Raw genomic sequence first — 21943 nt, forward strand, 5'->3', positions numbered from 1 at the left:
CATTATCTACCCAAGAATTTCGAAATAGACGTTTTCCATTTGTTGAGATGCATCCCACAATTTCATTCCTAGTCATGAGACAAATAAATTTCTCATCGGCATATTCATATGACCATTTAAAGCTCATCATCTCATATTACTCATAAATTGATGACCAACTCTTCGTTGCCTCTTTAATCAATTCACCTTCTTTGTGGTAACAACATAAAATAAGCACTAGATACGAAAAGATGCAAATTTTATTTTTTCCAATAGATTGATCAACACATGTTGCAATCTATGGACATCTATATTTCATCATGCAGTGTTTATTGATGCTTCACCCAAAGCAGAGGTGCTGCTTAAGTTTTTTTTAGCTTAGAAAATATCGTATGCTCACAAGTTATGCAAATTTATCTACCGACTATTTCTCCTTAGGTCAATGACTCGATGTTGCCAAAATATTACCAATGCATTTTTATATGAGTCAACTGTCGATTCTCCCCTTCAGTTGGAAAATTAAGGACTCAAAACTAATTTTTTTTTTTTTTTTTTTGGGCTGATTTCACCCCCTGCTCTTAGTTTTTCATTCATTCCATCCAAAAAAATAGTTCAAGTCCTTGATTTTCCAATTAAAAAGTTTAGGAGGAAAATCGAAAGCTAAGTGAAAGTTCAGGGAGAAAATTGGCAGTTTACCTTTTCTAAACCCTTCGTTCTTTTGATAATATAATGGCTTCACCTGCAAGCACAGAGAGGGACCAAAAACAAGTCGAATTGAACAATGCATCCCATATTATGTAAAACTGTGCCATAAGAATTCAAGCATAAACATTTACTCTGTAATTTCTTCTATGCCACAGCAAATGTTATTACTACAACTTTATACCTTTTCTATTGCTATGTAATGGAAATTTTTAATAGAAACAAACATAAATACTAACGGGTTACATCTGATTTCCGGTTTTCGATTTCCCAAGCAGCAGAGACGTATTCAGATATCACTACCTAGAAGGTCAATTACAGATTCATTCATCAGTTGATGTTTATACTCGACGTTAAACCGTCCTTGGCTATATGCCTGTATTTAACAGTGACGTTACTTCATTGCCGATAACACCGATAAGCATAGACAAGTTACAAACTTACAATAAACTATGACTTCCACTTCATATCAAACTTGCAGATTGCAAGGCGTCTGGCAATGAGCACAGCAAAACTTGTTTGGTACTCACATTGTCGAAGCTTTAGCAAAACTTGAAAATCTGGAGAACTCATTTTCTAGGAGAGCCTGCGGATTCCCTTGTTCAACCTACACAGGAGCACAGAACAAAGTAAAAATGTTTCTAGACTCAAGTAGGCAATGAAGGTAAATAGAGCTTCAGCCAGCCCACTACTGCAACGGTAGATGACGCCTCGAAATATGATGAGATTGACATTCAATTAGCATTTTGTTAAAACTAATTTTAAAATTGGTGATGTGGCCTACATCTAGCAAGGAATAATCAAATGGTGAAAAGGGTATTAAGTCATGTGTCCAGAAAGTTCACAACTGAATTGTGGATTCTATTCCAATATTAAATGAACTGGTATTGCGCATTGAATTGTGGATTCTCGCCCAACATTAAACGAAGGAACCGGTGTTGTGCATTGAATTGTGGGTTCATGTTACTGTTGTGTAAATTGGTTTAAGGATCATGAGTGTTCAGAGTATGACTAAACACTTGTCGAACAAGACTCTGTGTAAGTCATGAAAATAGCAAGATGGAAGACACAATAAGGGATGCATTCACTATAAACAACTTTATTTCGTGACTGAAATAATAGACGTCAATTAGTAACCATTAAAATATGACTGCGGGCAAACACATACGCACATATACACAAAGATAAGAATGTGACATACCAGCATACCATGGTTAAGGACCAGGACGTTGTCCATATTCAGGACAGTGGAAATACGGTGAGCAATTGTAATAACTGTCATTCCTCTGCATTCACTGGATATGGTTTTTTGTAATATGGATGCTGTTTGAGTGTCCACATTAGCGGTGCATTCATCCAAACACAGGACCTGAAAATTTAACATATTAGCCTTTATATGTGATGTACACTTGATTATTTCAAATCTAAGGTAAAAATACATCATTAATCAATTAAAATTGTAACTAATGAATCATGACCCTTCCTTTCACTTTGCATCAAGAAACTTATAGAAGTGGCTTTTACACTGTCACTGCAATTTACCTTATGTGTATTTCATTGTGCTGTTCCTGAAGTGTTTCGCACTGTCCACCAGCCAAATTAATAAAAAAGGGTCATCTTACAAGTCTTACCTTTGAAGACTTGAGAAGTGCACGTGCAAGGCAAAGAAGTTGCCGTTGCCCAACAGAAAACGACATCCTAGATTCCTTTAGGTGAATATCTAGCCCCCCTGCTGTTTCTACTTCCTCCTTAACATGGCATCTCTCCAAAGCCTTCCAAATATTTATATCATCACACAGCCGGAACGGATCAAGGTTGTCCCTACAAATTTTGAACAAAGGGCGTGCAAACTGACTAATTGTAGAGAGTAATTGATGTGATCAAAAAGTTAACGTCACGTGACTATATCATAAACCAAAATACACAACCATAATGACGTATCAATTGAGTACCTCAATGATCCTTCAAATAAAAATGGAGTCTGAGGAACAACAGAGAAATGTGCACGAAGATCCCTGATAGGAGCATTAACTATGTTTATGGCATCCACAAGAATGCATCCTGTACATATTGGTGTGAGGCGGAAAAGGGCATTCAATACACTAGATTTTCCAGCTCCTGTCCTTCCAATGATACCGACCTGATTAACAATCAAGAAGAAATTTAAATGAGCAATCCAGCCAAAAAAACCTTTAGCATGAGACTGAGCATATGACCAACCTGCATCCCTCCTTCAATAGTAAAACTAACATCACGAAGTGCAGCTGGTAAAGACGGCTTATATCTCAAGGTGACATTGTGGAATTCAACCTGTCCTTGATAAGGCCAACTGGGATGTAAGGGTTGGAATCCATCCATTTCTTCTTGCGGAACGTCCATATACTGTGAAGTGTAAAATCAGGTATAAGTAATTTGTCAGAATCAATTTAAGACATATATCCTTCTTTGTACCTCAAGAGCTCTTTCAACAGAAACCATTTCCTTCTCTGTTTCAGTGAAACTTGTCAAAAAGCTTCCCAGTAAAGAGACAACTGGAGCTGCATAAGACAGAGCCAATCCTACCTATAAAAGAAAGCACATTCTTTAACACTATTTACTTTGACAATACATGCAAATTAGATAAAAGACTTCAATTTTAACTCAACTCTCAAAAATAAAAATTCAATTGTAAAAGGTAGAAGTTATAGATAGATGAAGGTCTAGAGAGCTTACCAACCCTGGAGTACTGAAATTGATTGGTAAACTTCCACGAGATCCAATAACAGCCATGATAGCAATAAACGAGATGATAAATGCAGCTAACAACTGCAAGAAATGCAAATCCAGAATGTTAAAGCGGCTAACTTTTTCTGGTTTCCCATAGTTCCCCAGAACTTGAACTGTTAGGAAGTCGGCTCTAAGGAATAAAAGTTAAATTGGAAGGTTTCAATTACAGGATTAAAACCTTATAATCACCATTGTAATACTAGGATAAAACTTGTTGACATTGCCGCAATTTCCAAAAGATTAAGCTGTTAGGATGTGGGCCTAAACTGTACAACCTTTTCTCCTAAACTGTAAAACTTTTGCATGAAACTCTCATTCTAACCAGACAATGTTAAGCCTTAAGACCTGATAATATAATCTTACAGGTAAGAAAACTTCTGTTTCGAAAGTTCACTTCACAGCTTAAATTGTATCCCATATACTTCAGATTTTGTTGTTCTAATGATGAATAAAGCTCCAGACTGCATATGTATAGTAATAACCAAAGTTACGTAAAATGGTTGTTTCAAATTACTGAGATGTACCTGAAGACGAAGGGAAAGCCACAAACTTGCTGTTAACTCTGTGTATGAAGTTTGTTGATACAATTTGACCTGGTCAGTGAATCTGCCGAAAAAGAGGTCCTGTCCATTACCGGAACTGATTGAGTGCACTATCTCTATGAATTTTACTATAAGCACAAATTATCACCATGACCAACAAGAATAAAATAACAAAAAAGCAAAGTTGGTAGTTACAATAGTATGAATCAAAATGAAAGAACAAACAACAGAAAGGTTGATTCATTCAAGCTTCTAAGTTTCATCACTCTGATGGTAACCATAGTTTTAATGATACAAAAAAGTACTTTCTGTTCAGTTTAGTTGGGCTTCGTTTTTTGTTTGGTTGTAGTGATCATAATGGACTTCTCGTACATCTTTTGTTCTACCAAATAAAATTCTTAAATAAATGATACTAAGCTATGAATCCAAGAAGTAAGAACACAATAATACTAAAATGGCCTAATTCTTGTGCACCTTATTCCGTTCTTCTAACTATACCCCTTATGAGCCGTCTCAACATTTTATTTTTCCTAGGCAGTCCAACAATTTTTAGGTTTTACCACTGAGGAACTACTTACAAGAAGTGGTACGCTTTGTCCACTAACAACAACAACAAAGCCTTATCCCACTAAGTGAGGTCGGTTAAATTATGTTCAAAACTTATCATCATGATCTGTCTCAACATTGCCTATTAAGTATGTTCAAAATTTATGATCACGATCCATGCTCTTCTTCAACCTACAACAGGACAAACAAAATTACTTGTTTTGTTTTTTACAGAACTGGATAATGACAGCTATACTCTACTGATATTTTTCACACATTGTCAATGAGACCAGTGCAACTAGGAGAAAATGACGCTACTACAGATGATAAGTATTCCCAATATACACCCATTTCAAAGGGGGAATAGGACACTTAAACTAGCAGTAATTTCCAAACTTAGTTCACCGTTTGAGGGCCAAGGTACAACTTTTACCTGCAGAAAAAGGATGAAACATATATTTTTCAACATTTTGGGAATTTTGAACTGCATGCTAAATTTAAGGCACATACAACTTATTTAGCATACAAAATGTTCACCTAGTTTCAACAACCCTAATTTCAGCACCTAATATTCTTGCACTTTAAAATTAATCAGATTTACAGTGGTTTTGGTGCATCTTTGTTAAGGCATGTCCGTCTATGCTTGTTGAAGGAATGCATTTTCCTTTCCTTCGAGAGATTATACATTCTACTGCATGATGTCATAAGATAAATACTGGTATTTTCTCTTGGCAGTCAATTTTTTATTTTGTACAAATATCTACCTCAGAATTGAATGCCCGTATGGTTGATGATCCATCAAGTGTCTCCGAGAAGGATGTATAGATGGGAGATCGAGAAACACTGTCTAGCCTTCGCAATTCCCGTGAAGTTGATCTGTAGAAGCACTGTATAATATTTCACCAATGAGATTATTCTTTTTCTTTAATAAAATAAAAAATTCCAACCAACGTTAATACCATATGAAATGTAATATGCTCTATTCTTATAGATCAAATTACATTCTATTTGGATGGAAATATTTTATTTAATTAAAAAAATGAAAATATTGTACTTCATTTGGTTGACATGAAGGGAGAAAAAGAAAAATTTCTTACAAGAGTTAATTTCCATACCCTTAAAAAGGGGGAAACAATTGTTCCACCATCCATGGTAAATTAATGTAAAATTAAATTTATGTCCCTATCCTACAGATGCCCCGTCACATAGAACATTACACTTCACATGAATTCAATTTCCCCCACCTAAATAATTTTGTAGGCAATGAAGTTTCATACATTAATTAAATGTTCCTGAGGTTCTCAGTGGATTGAAAAGGTTACACCTGAATCCTGGCTCAGATGATTAAATGAATTAAAGGGTATGAAGAATACCTGAAGTTGATTGTAGATGTAGCAGAACGGGAATAGCAAAAGCAAGAAGAAGACCTAAAGACATACATAAACCTTTAAAACAGCATTTCAATGATGAGGATGGCCAAAGTATGGAATTCCAGAAGAATGTCTCACAAAAGTAGCTTCGGATACCTGAACATATGACAAAACTACTGCAATGCCCAGCAGGCCAACAAAATTGGCTAGGAGAATGTTAAGAATGAAGGGAAGAGAATCATCAATTGTATATAGATCTGAAGAAAACCTACAGAAAAAATAAAATAAAATAAAATAAAAAATAGATTTGTCATATAATAGATTATAGTTGATGAAACTATAAAAATATAGGGAAGAATTCTTATAAAACCTGTTTAGTATTCTTCCACCTGGTGTCTGATCGAAAAATTGCACAGGTGCATTGATAATCCTTTTCAGCAGTGTATCGTGCACCTTAACAGCAGCTCGTAAGCCACCAAATGCGAATGAGAAGGCCCTCACTAGTGTGAGAATTGAATTTACAATGCAAAAGATGCAAAGTATAATCTGCACTAGTCCAACAAAAACAATAAACATCTTAATAAGAAATTGTAGGCATTTTCTTTTGCCATTGTTTGCAAAAATGTTCATAATAATAATAATAATAATAATAAAAGTTGACCTTACAACATTACGCTGTCTATAAGCTAATTTCACAATTTCAGGAAAAAAATATTAAAAGAGTTATATGCTTTATGGATTGCAGTACAGTATAAATCATATAACGACCTATCTATCTATATTAACATGAAAAAACTTGATATCTTGACCATCTGATGATCCAATTCTAAATACAGAATTGGGAGCTGCCATACAGTAAACCTTTGGCAAAAACCTTCTAATGTTGTTTTCCTGGAAGCTTCTATCATTTGAATAAGAGAACCAGAATCCAGCCAATCCTTTCAATTTGCCAAGTTAGAGAAAAAATGGAAAATCATGGCATAGTATGGAAAACTGGGGAAGTTGTTTACCAGATAAAAGGATGTGGAATATTCTTTCTGACCTCTTCCTGTTGCATCAACCCAATTTGACAGCCACAGATCATTCCCATTACGAGAAGCTTGCATTAAGACTGCTGAGAGGCATATTAAAACTGAAATCAACCAACCAGAAAATGTGGCATATTTCCTGCAATAATGATTAATATTAGTTAATGTTAACCCTAAAAGATTGATATTGGAAACCCCAACTATATCCACATCCACTACAAGATTTTTGTAATCTCTTACATGAAGTGAAATACTAAATCTTCAAATATAATAACTAAGAAATCATTAGAAAAATCAAGAGAATAAATAATGATTTTCAATTAAATGTAGTGTGAAATTGTAAACTATTTTTTTACTCACTTGTAGATGGTAAGCTCTACTCTGCCCTCTTTTCGCGCCTCAACTTCAATAATCTCTTGTGTTCCGTCTGAAGCAGGCACAGTTTCTTTTTCTAGGATGAGAGTTTGTTGGCTTTCCATAAGAGTATCTTCGACATTGGATTCTTGTCTTTCATTTTGTAAACAAGTATCAAATTCATTCAGTGGAGAGAATGCTGAATACGAAGAAACTGGAAAATCAGCTGAGCTTCCAACCCATTTGACATGTCCCTTGTCCATGACAACTATTCTATCAGCAGAAGATATTGCCTGTGCAGTAATTGAAAATAAATTGAATCATTATCCAAGGAACTCCTCAGCAAAATTATACGATGAACGCCTGAACGGTTTTCTATGCCCTGAAGTTGCTTTATAGTGTCTTAAAAAGCAGAAGAATAATGTGACAATAACAAGTTCACCTACTGAAACAAAATATATCTTCATAATAACTAGAAGTGTAAGACAAGCAATCATGTATCAAAAGTCATGAACTTACTGATGCAGGCAAGACGAGAACAAACAAATCATATCAAAATCAAAGTCAATGCAAGGAGGTTCATACATAAAAAATAAAAAAAAATAAAAATTATAACAACTAGTGTCTTGATGATCTGCTCAGCTCAGTATAACTAAAAAGCTCTGGAGAAACAGAGATAACCTGAACATTATGGGTACAAAGTACACGAGTTTGCTGGTTCATAAGTGGACCCAAAATGGCTTTATATAAAATACACTGAGCAACTTGTGCATCAACTGCACTAAGGACGTCATCAAGAATAAACATATCAGAGCCATTATAAATAGCCCTGCAATCACACCAAGTTACAAATTTAATCAGACTCAAGGAAACAGAAAATAGAAGAATAGTGTTGGTGAGAGAGAGAGAGAGAGAGAGAGAGAGAGAGATGTAACCTTGCCAAAGCAATTCTAGCTCTCTGTCCACCTGACAAATTGATTCCTTTTTCTCCAATGTAAGCCATGTCACCTCCAACCATTAATGAAATATCGAGGTTTAGCGCACTTGCCTCTAAAGTGTCAGAGTATCTACAAACAAAAAAAATCACAATAAGAAAAAAAAATATTTTGTACATGTAGAAGGGCCCTTTTTCTTTGAGAGGCCAAAAACATTAATTCTGTAAAAGAGATCCCAAAATAAATAAATAAATCTATTCAAATGATATTTTATTTCTTGAAAAGAAGAAGCTAATTGAGACATCATACACAACAAAACTCAAAATTTTGGAATTACTAGCCTTTGGGAGGCTTGAAATTTTCAAAATGTATCGCGGACTTATTTGACATGACTTACGTCATAAGCCTAATATGCTACAAAAGAAACCCAATTTTTGTTGGCATCCTAGGCCCCAAAATATACAGGGTCAGCCCTTTTCTTAATTCAATAATGATTTAGAAATGAGCCCCTCGAATTGGGAGTGGCTCAGGCAGGCCTGACATGCATCTATGATCTCTTTGTAACTAGCCTCATAGTTTCATACACAGGAGCAGGATATTAGTTGTTTTTCAAATAGAATTTGCATATTCAAGACACGAAATAAATTTTAAATGAAAAATTAGATTTGAACAGTGTAACATAGAGGAAGGGGCAGGGGAAGGAAGATATTAATATTATGCAATTTTAGCTTTGGAAAATGAACCGCACCTTCTGGGATCATAATGCTTTCCAAACAGTATGTTATCACGTATTGTTCCAGATAGAATCCAGGGGACCTACCATTCCAAAAAGCAAGCTTGAGATAATATATTTTACAAGAGTGTTAAGTACAGCAACCACTCTATAACTAATAAACAAACCTGTGGTACATATGCTATAGAACCACAGGAATACACTGATCCATGAACAAGTTGCATCTCCCCCAAAATTGAACTCAACAAAGATGATTTACCAGAACCGACCTGAGAATTCAATGAACAGACTGAATACTAAAGCAGCAGATGTCAAATTAATTCTTCACAAAAAATATTCATATCCAATAGTCTAGTAGTAAATCAAAATTCATATATCTAGGTACAAAAGTAACAGTAGGGTAAAAATATGACAACTGACAGATACAGGATAACAATACTTCACCCTCCTAAACACTAACTTGTATTTCAGACCCTATTTAACATAAATTATCAAGATTTCATTTATATTGATTTATCAGGACATCTTTTATATAGCTACGAGGTTTGAGGTTTTACACGGCCTTTGTAGATATCTACTGTTACCAGAAGTATAAGTAACTGTTTAAAGTGTCTCGTTTATATAACATCAAATCAATGAAAGTGCACCAACTTCCAGAGGAATATACTGGCTAAATTAATTCCCATTCATAAACATTAAACAATTTAACAAATAAGCTGAGCATCTTCTGTTGTACAATCAATATTACAGACAAACCGTACTGGATATGAAGTGATAATGAGCAAATTTAAATCTTTTCCCACATATCTGACCTCTCCAATTACTGCAACAAAGGAACCCTTCGGAATAGCAAGAGTAACATGATTCAGAACCAAATTCAATTGCTCTTCATCGCTGCTTGACCAAGAACAGCAGGAATCATGGAACACAACAGCCTTATCTTCATGAGTAAACTCAGATTGGTCATTTGAAATATATGATGAAGCAGAACCAGCTGTCTTCTCTAGGTTGGAAGATTGGTCATTTGAAATATATGATGAAGCAGAACCAGCTGTCTTCTCTAGTTTGGATTTGTGCTCAGAGCAAGACAGAAATCTGGTCAACCGCTTGATAGATATGATGGCCTGGGATAGAGTAAGAGAATGATGCATTTCAACCAATAATTACAAAAGTACAAGAAATGCTTTACACCAAGACCCACGGAACAAGGAAAACTTACATCAATTAATCCATTAATGACCCATGGAAATGAATTTAGAGGGGATATCAAATTATTAAACAACGCAAGACAGGTGAAGACCTGCATTTGAGATTCATAGAGAGGTCAACTTTTCTTGAAAATTACAGCAATGCTCTTAGGAAGTGCCTATGTAAACTAAAATCACAGGAAACAGTTAGTACCGTTGCAGCATCAAGTTGATGTCCCATCAATGTGAAAAGCCCAAATGTGAACAGAGAAAAAAGAGTTGGTGTTGTAGCCCAAAAAAATACACACCAGGCATCCAAGTACTTCCGTGTCTAGAAAATGTGAATAAATGAAGCATTATTCTATCCTGTTAACTGTTAACTCAAGCACTGGAAGATAAGATATCTGTATCAATTGCTTGTTCTTGGGTATGCTAATAACAGAAGTAGAGCCTTACAGTTAAGTGCATAACTTCTAATGATCTCGTCTCCATCAACCAGCTAGAAAACAGAAGCTCCCACCCATACATCTTCAAAGTGCGGATATACTTCAAAAGTTCTCCTGTCCTCCTTATCCTGCATAGACCATGTTACTGAATGAAAATATTGATTATTGAGAAAACATGACATCACTGTACATCTTGTTTTGTTGATTCTGTACTTACTAATACTATAAAAAAAATAAAAAAAAAATAAAAAACTATTCCTGAAAGAAAAAAATTAAATCTTTAGGGCGGATAATTATCACCAGTATATAGACATGAAATAAAAAATAAATAAATAACTGCAGGACAAAAGCAATTTAAATGAGCAGAGTAATAACTTTGAATAGAGAGCTATGTCACCTCATGATGGAAAATAGCTTTTGGATCTAAATAAACTTAATCGAGACCATCATCATTTTTGGAATCTCCTAAATTCCCAGAGTAGAATACCCTCTACAGGAATATGTTTTAAGCAATTACATGGTTTTAGCTCGGTTATTTTGGGTTGTGTTTCCAATATTATACAAAGCCCGAGTGTGGAAGCAGAAAATTTTATCATTTAAATCTTAGCTGTCCACATAGGTATACTTATCCTCCTTTATCATTTCAATCTTAGCTGTCCAAATTATTATCTTAAGGAATGTGACTGGTATACTTATCCTCCTTTATCATTTCAATCTTAGCTGTCCAAATTATTATCTTAAGGAATGTGACTGATTAGTATCATAACAAATGTACAATGTCCAGATCATGGAAAATCTGTACCAAACAGAGGAATTCTTAGCCAGAATATAAATATCGGTTGATGCTTTGTAAACTGAAACCAGGTTTAAAATTCAAACTCTTAATTCCTTAGCACTAAATGGAGCTATTTCAAACAGATACAGAACTCTCTCAAATTTCACGAATTCCCAGATGAAAAAGTTGGTGAATAAGTTGTTCAACTTAATGCACTGATGTTTAGAGGGTTAAGGCACCATCATGCATTATTTAGTGAATGTAACCTAATTCAGAACCGAACAAGATTAAATGCAATGCTCTTATTGAGTTCTGTTAGCTGATATGCATTGTTCTTCTTATTGGCTTAACCTTGGAGATAAATAGTAACCAAATTTGGCGTCAGAATTAGGTTATTTTCAGATGCTTATAGTTGAAGTATATACAGTTCCACATCATTTTTGTGTCTCACGACACAATCAGTTCCAGCGCTACACATGACAGGGAGCATTAGTATTCCTTTTCCTTTTGTCAGGATTGAAATACATTGTTGTCAACTTAAGCTTTCAAGATCAACTGTAATACTAATATGCTTTCTATGGATGCAATCACTATGTTCAGACCAAGTGTAAAAAGTAAGGTAAAAAAGTACATATACCTCTCATCCTTCTGCTGCATCATTTTCATTGTAGCACTTGCAATCAATGTAGATATCCATTTATTCACTACAAGAAAAGATAGAGTTTCAATCAGCACAATATATATGTGTGTGTATATATATATTCCCAAGTTCTCAACTTCACACACTCAATCTCACAAGTCACAGTACACCCACCCTCTATTTATGGGTGAGAATGATTAATTAAACCACAGTATCAAAGACATAACAAGCCTAAGCTCAAATATCCTATTTGAATATGATTGCAAACAATGGCCAAAGTGATCCATACAAATTTATAAGTAACTATTTGTATTGCACTTTATTACTTTTTTATGGAAAAATGAAATTGAATTTTCAGAAAATGTCATAAATGTTTGCAACATATTCACATCTTATAATAAATTGAATTAAATAAAATAAAAACTAGAACAAGTATGATCTGCTTTTCTTAAACTCCATGTAAAAAATAGGATGCTGAGAGGTACCTGGTATCAATGCGATGGTAATTGCAACACCAGAAACAAATGCAAACTTGACTTGTGTATACAGAAGGAACAAAGCCACCCCAATTTGTAATGGCAAGCTGAAACATTCATGAGAATGGATAAGAAAACCATATGGTGAAGATCGCAACACTGATGCACTTAATGTGAGATGACAGTTAATGCACGAGGATAGAGAGAGAGGTGAGAAACATATGGAGAGTTTTCTCTTATTGTCTTTAAATTTTTCTAGATACTATTATACCCTTATTATATTAGTTTCTTTTTCTTTTTATTTAATGTAAACAAGGGCATGAGTAGAAGTTTGTAAAATGTGGTTGACAAGGTGAGTTCTCTTAAATCACAGTATAGCTTTACACTAAATTCAACATTAGAAACTACGGAAAGTATCAAATAAACATGTTCTTTGATGCAAAGCAAAACCATTACCTCCACATATCATGGAAACTGTTACACAAGTTGACAGTACGATCAGAATCTACAGCCATGAATGTCTGGATTTCTCCCTCAGTAAATTTTGATCGTTCTGCTAGATTGATACTTAAGCACTGGCGACAAAGAACAAACTTAAGACAAAGCAACAGGAGTTTTTTACAGACGATCAAATGCCTAATCAGTAAAAGCAGAGGAAAAAAGAAAAACCCACAGATGCATGCACATCAACTTTGCAAGATAACTATTTACTTCGAAGTTGCAATAATCCCAGAGTTCCAATAATACTAGTTGCAAAATCCTTCATCACCAAGACCAGAATAATATAACAAATAAATAAATGAAACCAAAAACTGTATTTTAAATTACTCAAAAGTGCAACATGAAGGCATATATGACATAACCATGAAAAAAGTTTGGAATTTTCAGAAATGTAACATTTCGTAGAAATCCCAAACAAATCCTACATAACAATGTCCTCACAAAAAGATTATGTAATAGACAATAAGTTATTTTAAATCGTATGTTACGATAAAATGGATATGGAAAAGAAATACCTTCTGATAGATAATAGTAATGATACTAGATCGTAACTTTAACTTCAGTCTTGAAAGATGAAAGGTATATTGCGTATCCAAAACTGATCTGCAAAATTGGCAAATTTCTTCAATAAAGTTCTGTTAAATTAAGCATTGTTTTTTACGTTTACGGAAAATTAAGTACAGATTTGATATTATAAAAAATAAAATCGGAAAGGACCAGAAATAAAAGGCTCCTTTGTTGACGTTCAATCACAAATTTCAGAATATAAAACTTGGAGGAAAAAAAAAAGAAAAAAAACAATTTAACAGGAAACAGCATGATGTTTATCGCTTTATTGGCATATAACCCCAAAGGACAAAATAGGCATTCAATAATAGTTGACTGTGCATAACCTAAGCTTTAAAGAAATACACCAACACTCTCTTGGACCCACAACAATAATGAAAAAATAAATAAAACCAGCCTCGTCCATAGATGGACAAATAACGGTATCCCATATGTTAAAATGACCCTTCTAGTTACCCATGTTTAAAACAGAAACTGGATGTACCACACTTAGTGTGGCCAATGGTTGTGAAATGCATTAACTGAGATAGACTTACTTGACAAACCTAAATAAAAGAATCGTAATGAATGTGTTTCTTTAGATTCAGAGGGCACACAACAGATAGATATTTAAATGTAAAAAGTAACTGTAACAATGCTTAAAAATGAGAAGGGGGTGGAGATGGGGTAGAGAGGATGAGAGAAGACCATCTGATAAAAATACTAATATTGCCATTAAAGTTCAACAATCAGAATAGTTACTTCAAAATAGATACAAGGCCCAAGCATATTGCAAGAACATAGCCATCAATATTCTTCGAACCTGGCAAAAGAAACAGAACAGTAACAAATTTCGTGAGTAGGCCATTAGTAATTTCACAATGAAGACATTAGTAACAATCAAGGAAACAATAAGGTCATCACATGCTAGCTTAAATGATAATTCCATGAACTAAGAAATACAATTGAATGTAAAAATCAAGAACTGCATTTGATAAGATGTGCGGTGACAGAAAGGTCATCAAATGAAAAATTAGATGGTGGCACTCTTAGAGGTCTTCTTTTGCCCTTTTTAACAAATTGAGGCCTTTTATTACTATGTTGGATAACAGATAAATTGTTACTACCGCTTTTGCTGATTTTGAGAACTAGTATTTTTGCAGAAGATTATAATTAGTATGATTATAGAAACAGATGTAAGCGCTCTACAGATGCTCTGGACCCTACTAGGGAGTAGCTCCTAGTCCTACACAATAGAACTAGCACTAAAGACAAACAAGGAATACTCATAAAATCCATTGTAGCACCCCAACCTAAAATACTGTGATTTGGATAAGTGATAGGTTGATCTACCACATTTAAATAAGCAAGACTAGTTTTTTGTAGTACTGTGAAAATCCACTACACCTACAAAGTATTTTCCAGAAAGAAAAAAAAAACCAACGAAGTGATGGCATCAATGACAATGTTAAGGAAACCATCAGTTTCTACTAAACCTTGTTGAAGGAAGCGAATCAGTTTATTGAGAAGGAGTGGTCCCGCAAAACCAACACAGTCATTAAGTACCTGAAAAAGTTAAATTGTCATATTTTTGTCTCCCAATTTATAGTTAAGTTATTAAATTATCTTTGCTATATGGACTAAATAAAGAAATTTTTCTTAAGCTCAGCCAAAACAAACAATAAATTAAAGTCGTTGGCGAATTAGAAAAAAAAACTTCACAATTATAAGTTTTATATGAAGACACTTCAAGGGCTCAATTAAAGGGAAAACAAAACCTCATTTAACCACTCATCATTCTCTGATTAATTCTTTAAATTTGAAACTCCTTTGATGTTCTTCTCTCATTACAAGTGAGTAGGGTTTTTTGTTTATAAAGTCTAGTGTTTGAAGTGTTTTCCTCTCAGGCATAATGATATCAAGGGCTTATATGTGAAAAGCCATAAACTCTTAGATAGGAAACCGTAATTTATTAATAATCAATTTAGTGACCAGAAAGCTACATGCAGAAGAACTGATCCTATCAAAAATTGATGTATCAACCTATACCCGAATTCAGACATTCCTGCAAACCATATTCCAAAGAGAATTGTCAAATTTAAGAAGTTCCACTGACATACTTCTATCCCCTGGTAAAAACAAATTTATCAAGAAAAAACGAATTGGAGTTCTAATGTTCGTGAAAACTGAGTATATAGCACATACTACATAGAACTGGAGGAGTTAATACTTTGATAAATTCTCATTTCCAATCAATGTATTAAAAGCGTGAGGCGTGGGTGAGGCGTCCGAGGGGAAGCCCAGCCTAGGCATGAGGCGTGAGGCGTGAGGCGAAGCCTCATGGAACCTAAAATTTAAATATATATTATACGTACGTATATTTATAGCAATATAAACAAATATAACCATAACTAAATCAAAGATAATATCATCTTCTTTATTACTAAGTCTAGTTGTACTTGGAAACTATGTCATATAGTCTCAAAATGTTATAATTATTTATTTTATTGTAAGCAATTATAGAGAACTTCAAGGAAAATAAGGATGAATGGTCACAATTATAGGAAAATTTCAAGCAAAATAAAGGCTTAATGTTGCAATTATAAGTAATTTAAAAGGAAATAAAGGCTGAGTAAAGTAGTTATAGGGTATTTAAAATGATATAAAGCAATAATTATGGGAATTTAAGGAAAATAAAGGGTTGAGTGAAGTATTTATAGGGTATTTAAAATGAAATAAATGGGGTGGAGTATTTATAAGGTATTTAAAATGAAATAAATGGTGAAAATAAAGAGTTGAGTGGAGTATTTATAGGGTATTTAAAGACAAAAATTAAAAAAACAAACTCAGCCTAAAAAACCCTAGCCGCTGTCTTCATCTCCATCTCCTTCGCTAGTTTCTTGGTCTGCAACTAAAAGAAATCCAGATTTCTGCAACCTAAAAAAGAAAAAGGGACGCCAAGTTGATGCCTCGGGCGCCTAGGTGCGCCCCAACAAGCCTAGGCGAGTATTTCGCCCACTCCCACAAAACAAAGGCGAAAATGGTGAAGGCCCGCCTCCAAGGGCGCCTAGGCGCACCCCGAGGTGAGTTTTTTAAAACACTGTTTCCAATAGAACTCAAAATTCCCATAAGACTAATGCCATGCGAACTTTGTGAAGCATATAAGTCGTACACTGAGAAAATGATTATACTGTTCAAATGGCTCCCCAATATGCTTTTACAATGCAAGTCTTCTGTTTCACTTCCTTATTCATACCATAAGAACCAATTTCCAGAAACCCTGTAATTTAAATGCAGACATTATGTGGTTTCGGATGCAGACCTTTAATTTTCACCATCACTTAAACTGTTAAACAAAAGTATGAAGGAGAAATAAGTAAGAAAATGAATGTACAAGTGACAAGCTGTGAGGCACGTTTACAAAGAAAATAATTTCTAAGTAAAGCATTTTTTGTGAAATAGCTTTTTACTATTGTTCTATCCCATTTGTTTTATTATGCTGCATTCTCTCTATATAATGCTAAAGAAAAATTAAGATGAACTTAAAGAAGCAGCATATTCTTTAACAGAATTATTTCTAAAATTCATTTGTTTCTACATTTAATAATACTTTGAACTTTGAAGTACATAGTACGAAAACCATTAGCAGAACATAAGTACCTTCAACAAGCCCAAACGAATGTATGGCCATCCATATGCACAACATATTGCCCTAAACAGTGATGGATCAGGGGAACTGCTCTGTTGGGATTGCCAACAGCCAAACAATGTGTCATGACAGGAACAGGGATTCATATCAGAAGGAAGGTGAAGCAAATCCTCAAAATCAAGCTGCTTTGTGACACCATGATTCATCACAGAAGTGATAGATCTAAATGTCAAAAGATCGAAATAGCCCTGAGTGTTTCCCTTTGACAATCAGTACAAGATTGTAAGTATGAGCTAACCAACTTTATTGGAAAAGAAGACTAATAACAAACAGCATAGAAGAGGAGGTATCCCTTTACTCAGCTATCAACTCATAGAAGTAAGCATTAATCAAGATTCAAGAATACATATACTTAAGGAATTAGTGCTTGGAGCATGTCAGCATCTACATTTGTACTTAACTATAATGTAAAGTGGAACATGACAGCACCGTAGGAAGCCAAAGGGTAAAATCAGATCCTTACATTTGCAGACTAAGTCAAGAAAGTTATGGAATATAAAAAGAAAATCATATTATAACAGACATACAAATTCCCAATTCTCATGAATTTCCAAGATGATTTTTCAATAAAAAACACAGAACTTGTTAATAAAGATGGAAGAAATCCAGAAGTAGGATGACGAAAAACCCACGAGAGATAAAGACAATATTTCATGTTTAGAAAAATACAATGAAGCATATAATAGTTTCCAGAAAAGATGTAGTGTTACTAGTATCTTTTTTTCGGTAACACTAGTCTTACTAGTATCTCTTACACACCACTTGTTAGTTGTAGAGTAAATTTACCCAACAATAAAAGGATGGCACTATCACACAATTATATGTAATTGCACAGGAAAGGTAGCATGACAGCATGTAACTTACAGAATCATTAAGGCTGCCTTCTTCAACATCTGTGTCAGCTGAAAGTAGTGAATCTTCAAGTGTACTGCAATATATGCAAGCAGGCAGGACAATTAAAGGGTTTGGGTTTGGATAGTTCAAGGAAATTTGACAGGGATGGAAACTTAAATCTAGATGGACACATTATCAGTAAACATCCTAGTGATTTGTGAAATAACATGCCCATTGCAATCTAGATTGAATTTCGAATATGACATATTTGTAATTATAACTTTTCAGACATTATATGGGTTCTCTAGATGGTAGTATATTCGAAGATTGCAAAGTGGCAGACGTGGAAGAGTTGTGAGGTACAGTATTTTTTGGATCATCTCTTTGAGCTTCTGTTTCTAATGTCTTAATGAGCACTAATGTGTCTGTCATCTTATTAAACTCAAAGGCAGCTATCAGTTACTTTTTTTTTTTCTTTCGTTCTTTCTAGTTTTGAGGAGATCTATTTCAGTTTTCTTTAGTTTGATATTTACTATAGACATGGAATTGTTGTCCATTACTTGAACGGTTTGATTTTATGCAATTATGGTTAATAAAAGTATTTTCTTTTTTAAAAACAATAAAGTAGGGTAATCGAAATGTGTAGAGAGAGAGCGAGAGAGCGAGAGAGAGCGAGAGAGCAAGAGAGAGAGAGAGAGTTGGAGACACCTCAATGAAAGGAAACTTGCAAGTTTTACTTTCCAATACGCACTAAGTCATACCCTGGGTTGCATTGATGAGTTACTTTTTACAAGGCCTAAACCCTATAATTTCAACTCCACTAGGTTGAACAATGGAGCATTGGGCTATATACGCATGGTCTTCTCCAAGGTTAGCATCACATATGTAATTCAGCCAGTATACTATGAATTGCACACAACATTTTCCATGCAACTGTTATCAGAAAGAAAGGGATTAAAAAAAAAAGAGTTAAGTGGCTGACACCTTCTCTTGTAAGATGCCCGCTTTATTCTGATAATGTTAATCGATACACCAAAGATCGTGTCCAATGTAACAGTAACACATAATAAGACCTGTCAGAAAAAAAAAAACTTATAAATTATTAATTCCATTTCCTAAAGAATACTAATCCGACACCATTTCTAGAACCCAAGTATAAAATCAACCCCATATAGAAGAACAATCATAACCACTACTCACTTTCTATGGAACTTTATGAGAACTAGTCTGATAGCATAATTAGAATAAAAATGTCAAGTTGATTAACCAACATTTCTTATCAACTTAATCTTAAGTGGTAAAACCTTGGTGAGTTGGGTAGATGATATATTCAAATTACCAATTGAAAAAAATACTGGAAAATTTTCAAGACCAATTCCTTTATATAATCTCTTCTTTAAGGAATTAACTACCTTTTTATATCCCACCATGGACTGTAATTATAGTAACAGAAAAACCACATTGGCCAACACAAAATGGTAATAATAAACTCCTAGAGAACAAATGTACCTTGAATGGAGGATATGCTGTGAGCAAATGAAGTATTCCCAGAAGAAGTTTTATAATCCACCAGAAACACAAGATCCGGTTGCAGAAAATTTGACAACCATTGAAATACTTTGAGAACAGTATGATAAGTGTCTGCGTATTTTTTAACAATCAATAACTTAGTGAAAAGATGACAAATGATAACGCATTTTTACATGTTACTACAATAAAAAAGAATTCAACAAGAAACCAAATAAATAAATAAAACCTTACCCATGATGCAAATTGAGAACATCTGAAAAACCATTCATGATGTGCGACAAAGATGCCATGAAGCGCTTTCTTCAACAGTAATGCACTGTCTAAAAATGATATGCATGCTCCAATGGCAGGAAGAAAGAGCCAGAAAAGCTTTTCCATGAAGTTCATCTGAGTAAAGTTTGTAAAGCCATCAGTATATGTGGGGATGCTACTCAAAAGCAACATAAAAGCATTGATAACACCATAACACCAATAAACATTAGGTTCAGAACTGACTATGAAAAAAATGCAATAAGTGCACTTTTAATTATCCTTGTTGAGAGTAGCTTTGTGCGTGTGTGTCTGAATGTTATAGAATTCAAGGAAAACCTCCACATAATAACCTTAAAATCAGGCAGTGCCATGCTATAAATTGGAGACTCTTATGGTAATTGCCTTTCCTTAATTTCTTTCCTTTCTCTACATTTTCTTGTGAATAGAAAAAGAATTGAAACTTTAAGGCAGTGTTCTATAGCAATGCACGTAACACCATCATTCCTTTGTATTCTCAATAACCAAGAACGGCATATGTAATATAAAACCCACCCTCCAACTTCTTCTGCCAGTCCGTTGTGTTATTCCGAGCCCAACTATCATACAAACAGTCACTGCATTTGCACCAAAACCTAAAACAGTAGAGACTGTCAAGGACAAACAGTTAATAGTTGAATTAACAGTTTCTTTCTCTTCATATGGAAAGAAATTCACATTACACACAAAAACCCAAAAGGATATGTGTTTCTGAAACACTTGGAAACTCCATTGACATCCCATACCTGCAGAACATAGCAGCAATTTACAATCAAAATTCAGTTAATTTCACCACTGTGAGAACTGAATTGAACTTGTCCACAAAAATTTCCAGGATTTCGAAAACCCAATGCGCCATTAGTTCTTGGCGCCAAACAGAGAAGACAGAATGAACAGGTAATTAGAAACATCAGCAGCAACAGAAACAGAGACCATTATTGTGTTCATTTATATTCCACAGTATTTTCTTACCTTCCAAATAGAGGACTGCGAAACGGAAAGAAAAGAAAAAAATATATATGCAACTTTACTAAATTCCTAGGTGATAGGGAAAACAAATACGAAAGAAAGAAAAGAAAAAGGAGGAAAATGAAGAGAGAGCGCGTACGGATGGAGAATTAGGGCAAACCAGGTTCATGAAATCCGCCATTTTCTGGATTACAACGTTTCGTTTGCAGGGAAAAGGAGTGAGCGAGCGGTTTCTTCAAGGCGAAAATCTGCAGAGCATCACATACAAGCTCACCGCTCACGTTCTTGCTTTTTAGGCTTTTTTATTTGACTTAATTTGAGCTCATAACACTCTTCATAAAAATTTCACTTCTTGTAGCCATTAGGCCCATGAGAGATAGAAGAGAATCTGGTGATTTTTTGGTGGTCATTTCTCACTCAAAAAACAACATGGTTATTCTAATAAGTACAGTCGGTTATATGGATTTAGAGCATTATTGAGCTCGGTTTTTGTGACAATGTTACAAAAAACTACCTTAACTATTGGGGTCACGACAGTTTCATACCTCATCTTTTAAAATTGACAATGTCATACCCCATCTTACGAATTTGTGACAATGTCATACCTCCGTCAATTTTTCTGCTAGTTTTTCTGTTAAGTGCTGACGTGGCTTGATTCGGGGTCCACTTTCTATTAAAAAATCATTAAAATATTATTAAAAACTAAAAAAAAAATTATTTAAAATTATTTAAATATTAAAATAATAATAAAAAGTCAAAAAAAAAAAAAAAACACCATCAGTTCGTCCCTCCCCCCCCCCTCATCTCTCTCCTCCCCATCTTTATTTTCTTACCCCCACCTGCAAACCCAAAAAAAAAAAATTTTGAAAACCCAACAACCCCCCTGCAGAAGAACAAGAAGGAGAAGGAGAAGGAGGAGGAGGAGGAGGAGGAAGAAGAAGAAGAGGAAAAAAAAAATTCCCCCCTGGGTCGGCACGGAAGAAGAAGAAGGGAGAAGGAGAAGGAGGAAGAAGAAGAGGAGGAAGAAAAGGAGGAGGAAGAAGAAGAAGAGGAAGAAAAAAAAATATATATTTGAAAACCCATCAAC

General features: G+C 34.4%; 1 protein-coding gene across 9 annotated transcripts; it reads right to left on the minus strand.

Annotated features, from left to right (window-relative positions):
- Positions 1 to 590: 590 nt before the first annotated feature.
- ABCC13 (multidrug resistance-associated protein 11) lies at positions 591 to 21275 on the minus strand. Of its 9 annotated transcripts, none has more exons than XR_015966414.1 (37): positions 20996 to 21264; positions 20593 to 20633; positions 20404 to 20491; positions 19831 to 19986; positions 19579 to 19710; positions 19054 to 19142; positions 18100 to 18163; positions 17187 to 17435; positions 15023 to 15092; positions 14289 to 14349; positions 13496 to 13583; positions 12936 to 13054; positions 12489 to 12586; positions 12001 to 12067; positions 10599 to 10716; positions 10357 to 10473; positions 10175 to 10255; positions 9768 to 10079; positions 9123 to 9224; positions 8971 to 9038; positions 8223 to 8354; positions 7969 to 8116; positions 7294 to 7580; positions 6916 to 7072; positions 6276 to 6451; positions 6062 to 6173; positions 5909 to 5962; positions 5300 to 5422; positions 3972 to 4070; positions 3394 to 3486; positions 3133 to 3243; positions 2902 to 3063; positions 2634 to 2821; positions 2313 to 2502; positions 1883 to 2050; positions 1126 to 1288; positions 591 to 718 (listed from the first exon to the last, which is right to left on the minus strand). XR_015966414.1 is itself a non-coding variant. In XM_088699754.1 (37 exons), exons 1-37 carry the CDS (start codon positions 21035 to 21037, stop codon positions 1208 to 1210), a joined length of 4377 nt encoding a protein of 1458 aa, XP_088555880.1. In that variant the 5' UTR covers positions 21038 to 21275; the 3' UTR covers positions 754 to 1207. The 9 variants fall into 9 exon arrangements, 6 of the variants coding, with proteins under 6 accessions (XP_088555880.1, XP_088555878.1, XP_088555879.1 ...); XR_011069083.2 differs by lacking the exon at positions 591 to 718 and adding an exon at positions 754 to 984; XM_088699754.1 differs by lacking the exon at positions 591 to 718 and having other exon boundaries at positions 754 to 1288; positions 9768 to 9949; positions 10004 to 10079; positions 17187 to 17423; positions 20996 to 21275.
- Between the last annotated feature and the right edge of the window lie 668 nt (positions 21276 to 21943).

Source organism: Pyrus communis, chromosome 9 (assembly GCF_041283825.1).
Source record: "Pyrus communis isolate YQ-2024b chromosome 9, ASM4128382v1, whole genome shotgun sequence".
Taxonomy (NCBI): domain Eukaryota; kingdom Viridiplantae; phylum Streptophyta; class Magnoliopsida; order Rosales; family Rosaceae; genus Pyrus; species Pyrus communis.